The 18,543-nt window shown below is 35.1% G+C and overlaps 2 protein-coding genes across 3 annotated transcripts; one reads left to right on the top strand and one right to left on the bottom strand.

Moving 5' to 3' along the window:
* The first annotated feature begins 10,348 nt into the window (after window positions 1–10,348).
* Window positions 10,349–13,888, top strand: LOC116111784 (exosome complex component RRP41 homolog). Of its 2 annotated transcripts, none has more exons than XM_031397934.1 (8): window positions 10,349–10,516; window positions 10,927–11,005; window positions 11,087–11,123; window positions 11,812–11,883; window positions 12,008–12,093; window positions 13,068–13,157; window positions 13,355–13,418; window positions 13,506–13,888. In XM_031397934.1, exons 1-7 carry the CDS (start codon window positions 10,467–10,469, stop codon window positions 13,400–13,402), a joined length of 462 nt encoding a protein of 153 aa, XP_031253794.1. In that variant the 5' UTR covers window positions 10,349–10,466; the 3' UTR covers window positions 13,403–13,418; window positions 13,506–13,888. The 2 variants fall into 2 exon arrangements, with proteins under 2 accessions (XP_031253794.1, XP_031253793.1); XM_031397933.1 differs by having other exon boundaries at window positions 10,364–10,516; window positions 11,767–11,883.
* A 1,275-nt stretch (window positions 13,889–15,163) lies between these two features.
* LOC116111735 (probable LRR receptor-like serine/threonine-protein kinase At3g47570) lies at window positions 15,164–17,692 on the bottom strand. Its single transcript, XM_031397882.1, is given in 4 exon segments — window positions 15,164–15,318; window positions 15,486–15,863; window positions 15,866–16,615; window positions 16,705–17,692. Coding segments are annotated over 4 exon segments (2,271 nt in total).
* Window positions 17,693–18,543: the final 851 nt, after the last annotated feature.

The raw sequence follows: 18,543 nt of genomic DNA, 5'->3' as shown, positions 1-18,543 counted from the left end.
TTGGGGTCCGTTTGGTTCATTATTCTGATAGTTTTTAGAATAATCTTTTGAAAAAAGTTAAATTGGGCGGGTATTACGATGTAGGATTTGAAAATTAATAAAAATATACTCTATGTTTGTTTATTTATTAAACACCCCTATAATAAAATATTAAAAGCAAACAAAAACACCCCCAACCCACCCATTAAATATGGACAGCCGGCCACCACCGCCGAAGGGTGGCTGGAGTGTTTTTGCAATTTCTAAAAAAAATATTTGGGGGTATTTAGTTAAATTAACAAATTTAGGAGGTTTAAAAGAAATTGAAAAATATAGAATAATATTTTGGGAATAATGACATTTTACTGTTTAACTTTTTTGGGAATACTAATAATAGTATTCCCAAAAGCGAAACAAACGAAGCCTTGATTATTCATAACTGCTTGTATTTTGAGTTGGGTTGACAAATTTCCTATCACTTCTGGCAACATACCTCTAAATATGTTATCATTAATAGTCGGTAGCTCTAAGCTCGAATCATTTTGCAAGGAATTGAGAAACTTCAAGTCATCTTCTTTACCATATCCTAATTCATTTAGAGAAAGGCTAACCTTCTGTAGTTTGTGTAGGTTTTCCAACGTGGGCACCTTTCCACGAAATCTATTTCTTTCAATCTCAAGACTGATTAGATTTGAGGCATTGGATATTGAAAGAGGATTGGGTTTGGTAAATTGGTTGAGACCAACATATAGTTGTACAAGATTAGGAAGAGTGAAGCCTAGGTCTAAGGGTAGACTCCCTTTAAGTTAGTTCAACTGAAAACTGATAACCACGAGCAAAGATATGTCATAAATTGAGGGAGGAATTGTACCTGATAGCTTATTTTCTTCTACTTGAATAACTTGAATCCTCTTCAACCGACCAAGTGTTGTTGGAATTCTTCCTTCAAATTGATTTCTACTTGCTGAAAGTATCTCAATGTTGAGATTGTGAAGCCAAAGTCAATCCAAATTAGAGTTGGATTAGGACATGGGTTTTTCTAATTTGTGTTTAAGTAGAATTGTTTTCTTTTAGGAAGACAATAGGAAATAGGATTATAATTGTATTAGGAATTAAAATATAATTCTTATTAGGATATGGGATTTGAGTCCTATTAGGAATTGTGTCCCATATATTACCTATAAAAAGGGGTTAAGTCCTAGAGTTAGATATTACAAATTGAATAGAAGGCAAAGCCACAATTAGAGAGTGAGAGCCACCAAATAGGGTTTAGTGAGTGAGCCAATTTGTGAGGCTTGAGAGTTCTTGTATTTTTTCTTTTTCTTCATAGTGAAATGCCGCAGTAAAAAAGTGGACGTAGCTCTCATACGGAGAGTGAACCACTATAAATCTTGTGTTTGTGTGTGTGGTTATTATTATTATTATTTTTTTGGTCATTTGTTCGCATTATTTTCACTTTTAGGGATTTAAGATTTGCTAGTATTCAATTAAATACCCCCAACAACTGGTATCAGAGCTAGGTTTGAGGAAGAACGCGATGGTTGGAGAAGGAGAATCTGCACCCGGGATCAACAAGTTTGATGGAACAGATTACACATTTTGGAAAATGCAGATTGAAGATCATCTGTATGGCAGAAAATTACATCTACCTCTCTTAGAAGCAAAACCTAAAAAGATGTCAAATGAAGATTGGACACTCCTTGATAGACAAGTATTTGGAGTCATTTGATTGACATTGATCAAGAACGTGGCAAGTAACATGGCAAAGGAGACAACCATAACATGGTTGATGAAGATCTTGTCTAATATGTATGAGAAACCTTCTACGAATAACAAGGTACATCTTATGAAAAAATTACTTAATTTTAAGATGAGAGAAGGTGCTTTCGTAATAGAGCATATAAATGATTTTAATAAAATTATTAATCAACCGTCATTTGTAAAAATTGATTTTGATGAAGAAGTTTGTGCCTTAATTCTTATGGCCTTCTTACCAAATAGTTGGGAGCCTATGAGAGCAGCAATTAGTAATTCAATAGGTAATGCGAAATTAAAACTGACAGATGTTAGAGACAAAATTCTCGTTGAGGAGGTTCACAAGAAAGATTTAGGTGAGATAACAGTGAATGCTTTGAATGTTAAAACAAGAGGAAGGGGATAGAAATTCAAACCGAGGCAGCGGGAGATCAAAATCAAGGAACGGAAGAAGCAAGTGTAGGTTTGGAAAAAAAGTTGAATGCTGGAATCGTGACGACAAAAGCCACATATAGAGGAATTGCAAAGCACTAAAGAAAGAGGAGAACAACAATAACGATGCCGCTAATGCCGTAACTGAGGAGGTACAAGATTCTTTACTTTTATCTGTTGATAGTTCTATTGACTCTTGAGTTTTAGATTTAGGAGCTTCATTCCATACCACTACATACTGTAAAATTCTAGAAAATTATGTGGCTAGAAATGATGGAAAGGTATACCTAGCAGATGGAGAACCTTTGGATATTGTAGGTATGGGTGATGTTAGGTTGAAGATGGTAAACAGATCTGTGTGAAAAATCCAGAAAGTAAGGCATGTACCAAAATTGATGCGCAATCTAATATCAGTTGGGAAACTTGATGATGAAAGGCATAGTGTGTCTTATTTGGGTGGTGCATGAAAAGTTACTAAAGGAGCCATGGTTGGTTGCTCGTGGAAATAAAACTGGAACTCTTTACATGACTTCTAGTCGTAGAGATTCAGTTGCAGTAGCAAACGCTAGTGTTACCTCGAGTTTGTGGCATTGTAGACTTAGGCATATGAGCGTGAAAGGAATGAAGGAGCTTCAATCAAAAGGTAAACTACCAGAGTTGAAGTCGATTGATCACAATTTGTGTAAAGGTTGCATCTTTGGCAAACAAAGAAGAGTAAGTTTTTCCAAAGTAGTAAGGGAACCAAAGGCAAAGAAGTTGGAGTTGGTTCATATATACGTGTGAGGACCTGCTCTTGTGTCATCCCTTGGAGGCTCAAAGTACTATGTGACGTTCATTGATCATGCAAATAGAAAGGTATGGGTTTATTTTTTGAAAAATAAATATGATGTTTTTTATACTTTTAAAAAGTGGAGAGTTCTGGTTGAAAATGAGACAAACCTAAGGGTGAAGTGCTTGCAATCCGATAATGAGGGAGAGTACGTTGATCAAGGGTTCAATGAATATTATGCCAATAATGGGATCAAGATTGAGAAGACCATTCCTATAACTCTTCAATAGAATGGTGTCGCTGAAAGGATGAATAGAACCCTAAATGAGCGTGCAAGAAGAATGAGATTGCATGCTGGACTACCACATAAATTTTGGGCTGAAGCAATTACTACTACAACCTACTTGCTCAATAGAAGACTCTTTGTACCGTTAAATTGCAAGATCCCAGAAGAAGTTTGGAGTGGCAAAGAAGTAAATTATTATTTCTTAAGAGTGTTTGGTTGTTTAGCATATGTTCACATTGACTCTACTCTTAGAAGTAAACTTGATGCTAAATCTAACAAATGTTTTTTTCATTGGTTATGGTGACGCTGAGTTTGGTTATTTGGGATGACCAAAACCATAAGATTATAAGGAGCAGAGACGTCATATTCAATGAAGATGTGATGTACAATGATAGACTCAACATGAAGTTAGAAAATCCAAACACTGAAGTGAAGAAGTAAGAGGTAGTTCCTTTGAAAGACTTCCAAAGAAATGACATGCAAGACAATGACTAGGAAGATCAAGATAATATAGCTCTAGAAGTTGAACCACAAATGCCTGTGTTTGAACCTAGAAGATCTTCTAGGACTATAAGACCATTACAGAGGTACTCCCATTCGTTGAATTATATTTTACTAACTGATGCTAGTGAACCAGAGTGTTACGAGGAAGCAATGCAAGTTGATGAGTCAATCAAGCAAGAGCTAGCTATGAAGGATGAGATGGACTCATTATTAACAAATCAAACCTGGTAGTTGACAGAGCTACCACAAGGGAAGAAGACATTGCAAAACAAGTGGGTTTATCAGGTGAAAGATGAACATGATGGCAGCAAACGATATAAAGCAAGATTGGTCATGAAAGGATTTCAACAGAAAGAAGGCATTGACTATACTGAAATTTTCTCTCAAGTTGTCAAGTTGACTACAATAAGAATAGCACTTGGGCTAGTGGCAAAATAAGACCTTCATCTTGAGTAGTTAAATGTAAAGACGACATTTATTCATGGAGAACTGGATGAAGAAATTATGCAACAAGCACAAGGTTTTAAAGTACAAGGAAAGGAGAGAATGGTGTGCAAACTTCAAAAGAGCCTATATGGGCTAAAACAGGCACCTATACAATGGTACAAGAAGTTTGATGGGTTTATGTGTAGTAAAGGTTTCCTAAGATGCCAAGCAGACCATTGCTGTTATTTCAAGAAACTTGGTAACTCCTATATCATCTTATTACTATATGTAGATGACATGTTAATTGTAGGGGCTTGTAAATAGGATATAGACAAACTAAAAAGGCAATTGTCAAAGGAGTTTGCTATGAAGGATTTAGGAGCTGCAAAATAAATCCTTGGCATGAGGATTACCAAAGATAGAGCCAAAGGTTTCTTGAAGCTGTCACAAGAAGAGTTTGTGAAGAAAGTACTCAATAGGTTCAACATGGATGGAGCAAAGCTAGTAAGTACTCATTTGGCTAGTCACTTTAAACTATCCAAAGATCGGTCACCTACAATAGAGCATGAGTGAGACTACATAGCAAAGGTACCCTATGCATCATAGATTGGTAGTCTTATATATGCCATGGTGTGTACAAGCTCAGACACAGCACATGCAGTGAGAGTTGTGAGTAGGTATATGAGCAATCTAGGAAAGTAACATTGGGAAGCAGTGAAGTGGATTCTCAGATATTTGAAAGGTACTATAGATTCAAAATTATGCTTTAGGAAGTCAGACTTAGAGTTACAAGGTTATGTGGATGCTAGTGTGGTTGGACCATTGATAATCGCAAGAGTACCACAGGTTATGTGTTTACAGTAGATGGTACACCGATCAGTTGGGTTTTAAAGTTACAGAAGATTGTTGCTCTTTCTACTACAGAGGCAAAGTATGTTGCTATGACAAAAGCTAGTAAGGAGCTAATATGGTTACAATGATTCTTAGAAGAATTGGGTCAAAATTATGAGAGAAGTGCTTTGTATTGTGATAGTCAAAGTGCAATTCACCTAACAAAGAACCCAGTCTACCATGTTAGGACAACACATAGAAGTTCGTTACCATTTCATACGCTTAGTTTTGGAAGAAAGAGTTATAGCTCTCGAGAAAATTGAAGGAAGTAAAAATCCAACTGATATGTTTATGAAGGTGCTTACCATTGAGAAATTGAAGTTGTGTACAACTTCAATTGGACTTCTCACCTGTAGAAAGAGAAGTTGATGCTATTGCTGATGAAAGTGAAGAATTGAAGACATGTTGAATTCGTCTCCAAGTGGGAGATTGTTGAGATTGTGGAGCCAAATTCAATCCAAATTAGAGTTGGATTAGGACATGGGTTTTCCTAATTTGTGTTTAAGTAGAATTGTTTTTTTTAGGAATACAATTGGAAATAGGATTATAATTATATTGAAATTAAAATATAATTCCTATCAGAATATGGGATTTGAGTCCTATTAGAAATTGTGTCCCATGTATTACCTATAAAAAAGGGTTAAGTCTTAGAGTTAGATATCACAAATTGAATAAAAGGGAAATCCATAATTAGATAGTGAAAGCCACCAAATAGGGTAGCGAGTGAGCTAATTTGTGAGGCTTGAGAGTTCTTGTAATTTTTTTTCTTCTTCACAATGAAATTCGACAGCGACAGAGTGGACGTAGCTCTCATACGGAGAGTGAACCACTATAAATCTTATGTTTATGTGTGTGGTTATTATTATTATTGTCCTTTGTTCGCATTATTTTTACTTTCAGGGATTTAGGATTTGCTAGTATTCAATTAAATCCCCCTAACACTCAAGAGATGACAAATTGCCAAAGGAAGGTGGCACTTCTCTTGACAGATTGTTGAAAAATACATAGAGTCCAAGAAGCTTTAATAAAGATCCAACTCCCCCGGAAGTTTCCCAACCATCTTATTATTCCCAATGCTAGCCCATTCAAGGTTCACAGCTTGATAAATTGCTAAGAATTTTCCCTCCAAATGAATTATTTTCCAAGCCTAGATATTGTAACCTAAACAAATAGCTAAACTTGAGAGGGATTTCATTGTAGAAGCTATTGTCATTGAGATTCAAAACTCCAAGAAAACTCAGATTTCCAATAGATGGTAATAGAGACCCCTCCAATTTTGAATTAGGAAGACCTAATCTAGTAACTCTTTGATGACGCCGACTGCATGTAACACCCTCGCATTGGCAAAAGTGATTGCAATCATTCCATGAGCTCAAAACCCGAAGAGGATCATGAGTAACTTTAGCCTTGAATTCAAGCAATGCAAGTCTATCAGTTTCATTGCCTTCGAGCATAGAATTGGCAGAAGCAACTGAACCATAAGATAGCAGGCTTGACCATAATAAAAGCAGGAGATAAAAGCTAACTGAGCAAAAAACTATTCGATTGAGCATTGAACTATAAAATTAAGAAAACCCAACTTGACAAGATAGCTTCACAGCCTATGAACTTATAGGCACTCACCAAAGGCGACAAGTCATGTAGTGTGCATAGAAATATTGAAGCAGTCTAATGCAAATGGCCAGTCTGCCACCCACCATATCAGTGCTGATTGTAAAAGGGCTTTGTGGATTTTTAATTAGGACCATACATTAGTTTAGTGAAGAAAAAAATCTCATAAAATATAATACGATTTTTTATTTTTCAATGGATCTAATGACTTAAAAACTTCCTTGCCGTGTTATATGGTGAGGAAAATTGGTATGTTGGTCTATGCCGTGAATGATACTTGGGTCCAACACAAGAGCTAAAGTTGGATGTTACATTACAAGGAAGACCAAAGGTTAATAAAATTGTATAAAGTAGAATTTTTTTATTTTATTTTATCCTTCTAAGATGCTACACGAAAATAAAAACAGACTAAATTCAGTATATATATTTATTTTTATAATTTTGAAATTCTTAATTTCTTGAAGAAAAAATCTCATAAAATATAATAAGATTTTTTATTGTTCAATGGCTCTAATCAATGCAAATTTTACTTAAGACAAAGACTTGACTAGTTGTACATGACTTTATTAATATATCTTGTCGTGTCTGTGGAGAAATTTGGTTTATTGGTCTAAGTTCATTCAAAGTTGGCAACCAATTGAAAGACCCCAATTGACTTATTGAAATGAGTTTTCAATTCTCTCTTACGTGTTAGTTTGTAATTACTCAACTCGTAATTAGATAGTTTAATTATAAGTTATTATGTTGAAGATTATAAGATTGAGTTATGGACTTAACATTATTATTTTTCATTAAAGAGTTTCATTTTCATAAAGTATAAGCAATTATTTCTTAATGATCATAAATTTTTTAATCATGTTAGATCTGATTTAAGATTATAAGTTATCAATATTTGTTAGATAGAGTCCTATTTAGTGGAACACTAAGATAAAAAATACAGTCGTTATTAAAAATTTAAAAAGCAGATAATTAAATCTAAGGAAAATGTCTTGTCATACTTCTAACAGGAAAATCTTGTATTGTAAATATTTAAACTAAATCTTTGGACGTTTACGATACTTCACTAGAAAATTTTAGTTGTTTATTTCTTGTTTGGAAATAGGATTGTTGTATAGAAGTACTCCACTCCTGCTACATGATTGCAATTAATTGATTCCTAAACAAGATTTAAACACTAATTCAAGGATAGCTTCGCAAACTGGTTTCTGTTGCTAGAGCGTCGATGACCAGAAGATGATGGTGGTTGCTGTTGCTGGTACAAGGCTCGTAGCCTTCTAAATTCTAATCTCCCTCTCCAATACCTCCTGCTCCTCTGAAGTTTGAACACACTCCTTACATGAGTTCACCTTCTTACAAGTAATATTTAGGGTGCATTTGGTTTATTATTCCATACTCTATTTCCAATCCTATTCTTAACATATTTGTTTGTTTAATTATTTAGGAAATACTATTATATTTTTTTTAATTGTTTTAGACCCCTTAAGTTTATTAATTTTATTAAATATTCCCAGAAAAAAAGGTTTAAAAATTAACAAAAACACTCACACCCACTCATAGTTATCAGATTCTAGCAACTATTGTCGGTGGTAGCTGGAATCTATCATAACGATTTACAAATGACCAGAACTGATCGGTAATTCACCGATCTGACCTTTTACGGTCGTCCGATCTGGCCGAAAAAGGCCAGATCGATGTACGTCCAGCCAGATCCGACCGGTTTGCATTGTAACGGTAGATTCCGATAGTGGTGGCCGGAATCTGGTACTGTGGGTAAGTGGGGGTGTTTTTGTTATTTTACAAATTTTTTATATATTGGGATGTTTAGTTAAATTAGTAAACCTAAAGGTTTTTTTGTTAATTTTTAAATTTTATCTCATAATAATCATTTTATTCAATTATCTAATACTATTTCTAAAATCTTATTCAAAATAATAAGTCATATGGACCCTCAATTTTCAAGCAAAAAGATTCCAAAAAACTAATGGTTGGACCGGTGTTACTGTAGCCAACGTCCGGTCCAACCAGTTTTAACCCAAAACCGGGTGAACTCTTAGTCCCCTTCCCCAATTCTAATTTTCTACATCCCCTTACTATTTTCAATTGACGATCGAACCCCTCTCTTCCAGTGTCGCTTTCTTCGATCGACCACCGCCGCCGGCAGCACTGCAGTCGCTGTCCGACGAGGTACCCGTCTCATTTTATCTTCACTTTTTCTGCTTTCGAATCTCAATCTGCAAAACCCTTCGTCTTCGGACGATTCTTGAATCCTAATTTACTAAACTTTGAGTGAAATTAACAAAGCAGAATCCTTTCGATTCTCAATCTTCGAAATCCTTAGTCTCTGCTTGATACCGGCAACCTGTTGTGACATTTGTCGCCTCCACGAGTTGCTTTAACCAGTGTATATATATATATATATTTGTTTTTTTTTTTTTAAATAAAATTTGTAATAGTGTATGTTGTTAACTGGTAGAATTGCGATGGTGTTGAGTATGATTTCATAATGTTGATGAATGATGATATTTTTTTTTTCTGGAATCTTTTAGAGTTATAGCAAACAGAAAAGTAATCGAGGAGAATGGACTGCTGGTTTGATTAGTGTTGTGAGTGAAGCTCTTAGAATTGTAGAATGGAAGAGAGACTTGAATGCAGAGAAATTTTGTTGGATATTGGTTTTTCTTATGGCTATGTAGATGGTTTTACTATTATTCTTCCCAACACAAATTTAATAAATTAATAAATTGCTATTAGAAAACATGTCCAAGTAAATATGTGCATCAGAATGATAGATGTTGAGTGTTAGAACAGTGTTCAAGTTCGTAATGCAATTTTTGTAAGTTTGTAATGCATAAGAATGATGGATATTGGTTTTGTAAGTTCGTAAATATGTGGAGTTTGCAGTTTGCAAGACTGCAATCTGCATTTTTTTTTTTTCATGTTGGATTTTTTTCATGTTGAAATGAACTACAATCTGCATTTTTTTTATTTTGTCATAGGATTTTTTTTTTTCATGTTGGACTGGTTCAACCCGATACCTGGCCACTTTGCTGGGTTTCATCCTGGGCTGGTTATTAAAACATTGCTTTGAAACTGAAATATCTGTATTAAAGAATTTTCATTTGGATCATATAGCGGTCTTCAAGCTTCTATTGTAACAACTCAGATAAAGGGTTTTTTGTGAAGTGGAAACTAACCCTCAATTGTTCTATCCTGTCTCCACTTTCACATAGTTGATAGAGATGGAATATGTAAGCCCTGAAGGACTTCGATTAGATGGTCGCCGCCCTATGGAAGTATAAATCTCTTCTCTTGTTATTTGGTTCCTTTTATGCTTATTGCTCCAATATTAAATTTTATATTTGTTTTCACAATCTTAGATTAGGCAACTATGTGCTGAGATTGGTGTCGTTGCCAAAGCAGATGGGTAATTTACCACCTTTTCTTTTAATTATTTGTTTCCACATTAATTTCTATTTTAATTTACTTTGCCTCATGATTTCTAGTTCTGCTATGTTTGAGATGGGTAACACAAAAGTCATTGCTGCTGTCTATGGTCCTAGAGAGGTACCCTTCTGTCTCTGTCTCTCTGTCTCTGTCTCTCTCTGTCTCTCTCTCTTTGTGTTGTGTGTGTGAATAGGTCAAAAGTGATGCTCATTCTGTAAGCAATTTACTGTGTTTTTCAGGTTCAAAATAGGAGCCAGCAAATTACTGACCAAGCATTGGTAACATTCTCAGTAAAACTTCTAATGTCTTAATTTAAATAACTCTGATCATCTGTATTTGTATATTTCTCAGGTGCGCTGTGAGTACAGCATGGCTAATTTTAGTACTGGAGATCGTATGAGAAAACCAAAGGGTGACAGGTTGGAACATATTCTTTATAGTCTTTCATATGTTAAAACTTAATTTACAAGTATACAACTTGCTTGCATGTATTGAATTGGGTGGTAAATTGACTGTACATGCACCGGAATATGGATTAAGTTTGGCTTGTAATTTTTTAATCTGAGGTTCACTGGGTTATGCCTAAATGATGGTTGATTTTAAGGGTTTTTGGAAAAAATAGTCTAAAAAGAGTGCATTGTTACTCATGGAGGAATTAACATTTGTGTTTGTTTTGGAACTTCTTGTTAGCAATAGTTTTAGAGCTTTTAGATGTATCTGTGATTTGTTTTGAACAATTACTTTGCTTTTTGTACAACTTAATTGATGAATATCATTTTAGGAGTATATTTTGTTGTTCAATACATGACTGATTTCATGGTACACCTAGGCGATCAACAGAGATATCTCTTGTTATTCGTCAGACAATGGAAGCATGCATATTGACCAATTTAATGCCTCGTTCTCAGGTATGTTACAGATCACTGGGAACCCTTTCTAGTTCCTAAACAGGATTGGTTTTTTCTAAATACTTCTTTGTTGATCTGCAGATAGATATTTTTGTACAAGTTCTACAAGCAGATGGAGGTAACTCATACCTCACTATATGACTGTGAATTTATATAATTTGAGCTAATGGAATGGAAACTGGAAAAAATAATTTTAGATTTCATTGTACTTGGTTTATTAGTGAACTAGTGTGTATTTCATTAGTTAAAGGGGTAGTGTGGTTGCTCCATGTAGACTTTCTATGATGTTACCCTTGCCTCGCAATTGGTGATGGTGGACTTGCAGACTTCCTTTTCTATTACTTTATTTTTCTTCATTGAAAAAGAAACATAAGCAGACATAAGAGCTGATCTATGCATGTGAAAGAGGTCGAAGAGACTAATATGAAGTACAATTGATATATTCTCCTAAAGTTCTAAATCGTAGTAAATCTTTCAAATGTCTTACCCTGTCTCACCTTGCCCTCTTTCTTTGGGTCTCTTAAGTTCTTTGTCCCTTTTTCACCACTCTTAACTGGATTAACCCAAACTTGATCAGTCTTGGGGTGGCATTGACTATGTGAACATTGTTTGCTACCCTCTCTATTGATAGGCAGCAAAAATCGCTTAGGACTAGCAGTTTCATTTAATTCTAAACAGCTGCTAAAGTGTTAGTGTTAGGGCTCATTTTCCATGAAAAAGAAGAAAGAATTTCTTGTTGATTTGGGACTTGTTGTCTGTAGGAACTCGATCTGCATGTATTAATGCTGCAACATTAGCTCTTGCAGATGCTGGGATTCCAATGCGTGATATTGTTACTTCCTGTAGTGCTGGATACCTCAATAGTACTCCTCTTCTTGGTATGGTCATTTTCCTCATCGTTTTCTTGAAGTAGTATGATTTGTTTTTCAATTAGTTATTATATGGTATGGTATTAATTTTTGTACACTTGATTACCATACTGAAGATTTGTGATGTGGGCAGATTTGAATTATGTTGAAGATAGTGCTGGAGGTCCTGATGTCACTGTAGGCATTCTACCTACATTGGATAAAGTTACTCTCCTTCAGGTTTTTGTCTAAAATTCTGCTTTTCTTGTTTATGACTGTGCTCATGAAAGTTTCGAGTCTTGCAATATAGTTTCAAATCTCAGACGTATGGAGTTGGGTTCATGTATTATCCGATCACACGATCTTATAATAAGAACAAGAGATCTTTCTCGATCAACCCGTTGGGTTTCATTTATACAGCATGTGGTTGCAAAGAACTGAATGTTGATCCTTTCTTGAAATTTGTTTGACAAACTCCCAATCACAAGCCCTGGTTCACATGGTAATCAAATAAAAGAAAGAAGGTGCTTCCTTTATGCTACAGTGGTTTAAAACCATACCAGTTATTAGCATTTGATCTTTTTCAGATGGCGTGAAATTAAGTCTCTCAGCTAGAATCTTTTCTCTTTTCTTTTCTCTGTAATTGCTGAATCTCTTTTAGCCAGGTTTAGGCCAAACCCTTCTCTCAGGCTGTCATGTCAGATCTTTAAGGAATTTGGTATCCGTTGATGAATGATTGATGTTGTGTCGCTAGCTGGTGGTAAAATAATTTCAAACTAAAGCAGAACATACTTCTATTAATCACAATTAGTTGAACAAGATGAGGTATCTAATAACCTTGCTTCTGCTCACCGCTGGCGCACCTCTCCTAACTATTGCCCATTTATTCTGGAATAATTTTTTTAGGAGGGGCAATTTTACATATTTCTGCCAAATCCTTCTATTATTAAGTACAGCTGGTACCATTTCGATGTGTATATCGTTTCTGGTTCAGGGTCTTTTGAACACTTTTGTCATTCTAGTTTCTCTCACAGTTTTGTAATGTTTTTGAAGTGTGGAATGTAATCTTAACTGTTGACATTGTATCCTTTGTTTCTTGTACCATTTTTATCACATCATTGAGGTTTATGCATATGTTGATTATCAGAGGTTTCAAGTTATTTGGAAAAAAATTTACTCTTAGAGCTCTCATTTCTGATGTTTTCCTGACACAGATGGATGCTAAGTTACCAACCGATACATTTGAAGATGTCATGCAACTTGCTACTGAAGGCTGCAAGGCAGTAGCAAATTATATTCGAGAAGTAAAAACTTCTTTTTTCTGTTCATAATTTTCCTTGTCTTGATTTTGTGAATTTAGTTTGATTGTCTTCTGGGACCTATGTGTTATAATTATTGCCAATGGTATTCATATGTTTATTTGCTTCATTAATTCCCTACACAACATACTTGACTATTACTTGCATGAATTGTTAGGATTATTGATTGAATTGCTTGGCAGGTACTACTAGAGAATACCAAGCAGCTGGAGTGTCGCCGAGGTTCATAATTGATAATTACAGTGGGTAAGTTAAAACCCCTTCTTTATTTTCTTTATTTTTTTGGTTGGGGGAAATTTTTTGATAAACCAGAAAGCTCAAAATTGGAATTAGAAAAACGACAAGCCACTCATTGATTGCTGATGCTTGGTGGGAGATGGCTGAATCTCAATTGCAACATGTTTGGATAAAGGAATGTAGAAAGAATAAAAAGAGCACATTTCATTCTTTCTTTAGATGCAGCTTCTTTGGTACTATTTATTTTCTCAATACCTGCTTTTTCTTTCCAAAACAGAATCTATTAGGGAATCCATTGCAGGTCAAGCTTTCATTTCTGTGAATGGGAATGTTGAAAATAGAGAATTAGGTGACATGATCAAATCATTTGTGGATTGCAGAAGTGATGTCTCCTTAATTTAACATTCGTCCCTTGCATGCACAGTGGGATCATAGCATTTTCCATGCATCCACCTTTCTTATTGGAAATCGTTAGTTCATACTTCATACTATTCTGTGGTTAAATTAATACCAGCAGCTCAGAAATCGTGCGAAACTGATTTTTAAGGGACTTAGAATAGCAAGTATTGAGACCAAAAAAAAAAAAAAAAAAGTTTATAACGTTAAGTACTTAAGATTATTCATTAGAAGATTTTTTTTTTTCTCCTGTATGCAGTATGCATATTTTCCAAGAAAAAATAAGACGCCATTAAGAGGATCACGAATAACTCTGAATTGTATGAACTTTTATCAAAAGCCAGACAGATGCACACACAGCCAGGCAAATGCACATACCGTCAAACAAGTTACGCACTTAATACTGGTTAATGATTGTTGAATTAAAATCTCTGTTCCAGAGAAAGTGCAGAACTTCCACCAAAATATAAATGTTCATTATAAGCTAAATGGTCATTTTCAATTGCAATTCTTTAATTCTTCTTGTTATTTTAATTATATGATCTTATGTACATTAAAATTATCAAAATCTCTATCGACTTTTAGATCACAAATCAATAACATTGATTATCAAACTCACCACATAGATAATACTTCTAAGATTCGGCACAATCAAACCACACGAACCTCAATCATCTTACATTTGAATTGATCTCTTCAGGGTGTACCCTATTTCAAAAATCAAACTTTTATCTCCAAACAAATAAATTTTATACTTACAATAAGTGCAGTAAACCTTCATTGCTTACGTTGTAACCAATGGTAAAGCTATTTTGAGCGAAAGATAAAAAATTGTTCTAGAAAAGAATATTATTTTAAAAACATTATTTTTATTATAAAAAAAAAAAAAAATTCTTTATTTCAGAACTTGGTTTATATTTCAGCTAATCTAACTTCAAAATCCTAACTACAAATTTGAAAAATTACCTTCCAAGGGCAACAATGACGGCAAAGATTTATTTATTCTATGAGTAAAAAAATAAAATTACATCCATTTATAACATAGTGCGAGTTCAACATTGTTTAACAAACCTTATTCTAAAGTCGTATAGGACATTTAATTATAAAATGCAAGAAAATTACTCATACAGTTACAGTTGCCTCTGACCTTGTCTTGGAGTTTGTAGAAGTTTGTTCTTCATAGAATGCAATTGGGCTATAACACCATCCATGTTCGTCCTTTCACTTGGCGACCTTGACGAGCAAATGACTCCAATTCCAAATATCGAAATCAAGCACTCTCGAACAATGTGACTTCTTAGGCTTGTCTGTCCTTCTTCTGTTTCCTGAAAAAGAACTAGATCCACTATTTCAATGACTCATTCAGGGATAGTTGCCTTAACAAAATCATGAAGATTCAAATCGCCATTAAACATCTCATTGGTTGGCCTCTTCCCCGTAAACATCTCCAATAAGAGTATTCCATAACTGTACACATCACCATGAGTTGAAGCCTCGCTTCCCATACTATACTCTGCAATTGGAAATATCATATATATGTACGAAGAACCTCCCCATAAATAATATAGCTTGTATAACCACATTTTCTATAGAATTTTTTAGGAGGTAAAAATGAGAAAAGAAATACAAGAGTCATATGAATGAATTTTGAGGAATGATAAAATAGTTAAAAGTATTTACCTGGAGCAGCATAACCAACAGTTCCTCTTACACCAACAGAGCTTGTCTGATTACTTGAAAGGCTATGGGTGCCCTTTGGAAGGAATCTTGCCAATCCAAAGTCACCTACATGTGCTGTCAACTCATCGTCAAGAAGAAAATTGCTTGGCTTGAGATCACAGTGAGCCATTGGTGTTTGGCCATGGTTATGAATATAATCCACTGCACAAGCAACATTGAAAGCAATATTAAGTCTCCGTGGAAAATTTAGATTCTTGGGCGCTTCTTGCAACACATTTGTAGTTAGATTAGGATGCAACCACTCCTCTAAGCTCCCATTAACCATAAACTCATAGACCAAAGCCTTGAAATCATTTCCTTGGAAATGAACACTTGCAAAGCAGTTATTATTTTGACAAGATTTCGATGTCTGATACTTCTCAAGGCTTCACATTCAGCCAAGAAACTCCTGGAAGCTCCTCGATTTTGAAGGTTAAGAACCTTCACTGCCACTATCATTTCGTTATTGTCTAGGACCCCCTTATACACATAACCAAAACTCCCTGAACCGATCAAATTTTCTAAAGAGAACTCATCAGTTGCTTTTAGTAGATTATCATAGGACACTTGCATAAGTGAAGCCAACAATGGTGATGCAGGAAAGGAATTCCTTTTCGTTCTTCTCCACCAGCGAATAATTATCAAACATAACATCATAATTAGTAACCAAATTCCAACAACTATAGGAATTATCACTTTCTTTGAAACATACCGAGTTTGCTTTGATCCTTTGATGGGACAATTGGATAAATGTAATGTGGTTATGCCACCACAAAGTTTATTTTTTCCCGAAAGTGAAATAGCACTTACGTTGTTGAAGACTCCTGCAATTGGTACTTCACCCTCGAAGTTGTTGTTAGATAAATTTAAGTTCATCAAAAAGGGAAAGTTCATTAAAAAATTGGGTATTTGGCCAGACAACTTGTTGGATGAAAGATCAAGATAATCAATGCCTCTCAAAGAACTCAAGGAGGATGGAATATTTCCTTGAAAGAAATTACCATTTATGAATAGTTTTGGCAAGCTAATGCAATTGCCCAAACTATCAAGAATTTCACCAGACAATTTATTCTCAGATATAGCTAGAAAACCTAGATTATTAAGTTACCAACATTTGAGGGCAGGGAACTAGTCAATTGGTTTAGAGATATATCAAGATAAATTGACAAGGATGAGAGACCTGTTACTTCAGGAGGTATGGTACCACTTAGATTGTTATAAGAGAGATCTAAATCTTCTAAATTAGTGCATCCCCCAAGACTTGATGGAATGGTCCCCTGTAGGTTGTTTCTATCTAATCTAAGCATGATTAACAATGATAGGTTGCCTAGAGAAGATGGTATCTCTGCAGAGAAACTGTTCTCACTGACCAGCAAAACTTGTAGCTTTTGAAGATTCCCAATACTGCTTGGAATATGGCCCGTGAATCGGTTCATCCATAGTTTTAAAACTTCCAAGTTAACAAGATTGCCTACTGCTGTTGGGATTTTTCCAAACATTTTATTGTTTGCAATAGCTAGAAATCTGAGTTGGGTCAACAAATTTCCCATAATGTCTGGCAACATACCTCCAAATTTGTCACCACTAATATCTAGTACCGCTAAGCTCGTAGCATTTTGCAAAGAATTGAGAAACTTCAAGTCATCTTCTTTCCCATTTCCTAATTGATTACCAAAAATTCTAACCCTTTGTAGTTTATGTAGGTTCTCCAACGTGGGCACCTTTCCACTAAATCTATTTCTTTCAATCCCAAGTCTCATTAGATTTGAGGCATTGGATATTGAAGGAGGAATGAGTCCGGTAAATTGGTTCAAGCCAACACTTAGCACTTCAAGGTTAGGAAGAGTGAAACCTAGGTCTAAGGGTAGACTCCCCTCAAGTTGGTTCAACTCAAAACCGACATTCACAAGCGAAGATATATTGTAGATTGAGGGAGGAATAGTACCTGAGAGCTTATTTACTCCAAATGCAATAAATTGAATCCTCTTCAACCGACCAAGTGTTGCTGGAATTCCTCCCTCAAATTGATTTCTACATGCTGAAAGTATCTCAAGGGATGACAAATTTCCGAAGGAAGGAGGCACTTCTCCTAACAGATTGTTGAAGAGTACATAGAGTCCACGGAGCTTTGATAAAGATCCAAGCTCCCTTGGAAGTTTCCCAACCATCTTATTATTGCCAACACTAAACGATTCAAGGTTGGCACAACTGATGATGTAGGTGATAACCTGCTGGAAATGGGACAACTTCCTGTTGGATATTCAAACCAGTTTTTGGAGCCAAAGTTTCAGCCTCTGTTTTTGTTATGACAGCAGTGGTTATGGAGCAGATATCAGGCCAATCAATTGAAGACTTTATGTCATGTTTTGTTGAGACTTAGACTTGGGTTGGTGCATATTTTTAGCTAAAGTGTATTTGTAATATTTTATTTTAGAGTAATGCAATGCTTACTCATAATCTTACTAACCATCTTACTATCCTATGGTATAGTATGGGTACCATACGTATAGTACCCGTACTATGCGTGATATTTATATAGGATAGTAAGATGGTTGGTAAGATGGTGAGTAAGCATAGTTTTATTGTTTTATTTTACTACAGTAAGTAAAAACAGTGACGTAAGTTTGTATATACATTGCTCTGTTCAATGAAAGAAATGCAGAGAGAAAAATCCTAAAATCCAGCCGTCTCCTTCATTTTCAATCTCTCATGTTTACTCTGAAATTTTCTTCCTTGAACCAACAACAACCTGATAAGTTGCTAGGAATTTCCCCTCCAATTGAATTATTTTCCAGGCCTAAAAATTGTAACCTGAACAAATAGCCAATCTCGTGAGGGATTTCATTGCGGAAGCTGTTGTTATTGAGATTCAGAACTCTAAGAAAACTCAGATTTCCAATAGATGGTAAAAGAGACCCCTCCAATTTTGAATGAGGAAGACGTAATCTGGTCACCCTTTGGTGACGTCAACTGCATGTAACGCCCTCCCATTGGCAAAAGTGATTGGAATCATTCCATG

The sequence above is a fragment of the Pistacia vera genome, unplaced genomic scaffold, assembly GCF_008641045.1.
Source record: "Pistacia vera cultivar Batoury unplaced genomic scaffold, PisVer_v2 Contig65, whole genome shotgun sequence".
NCBI classification, from domain to species: domain Eukaryota; kingdom Viridiplantae; phylum Streptophyta; class Magnoliopsida; order Sapindales; family Anacardiaceae; genus Pistacia; species Pistacia vera.
This window is presented reverse-complemented; position numbering and strand designations above follow the sequence as displayed.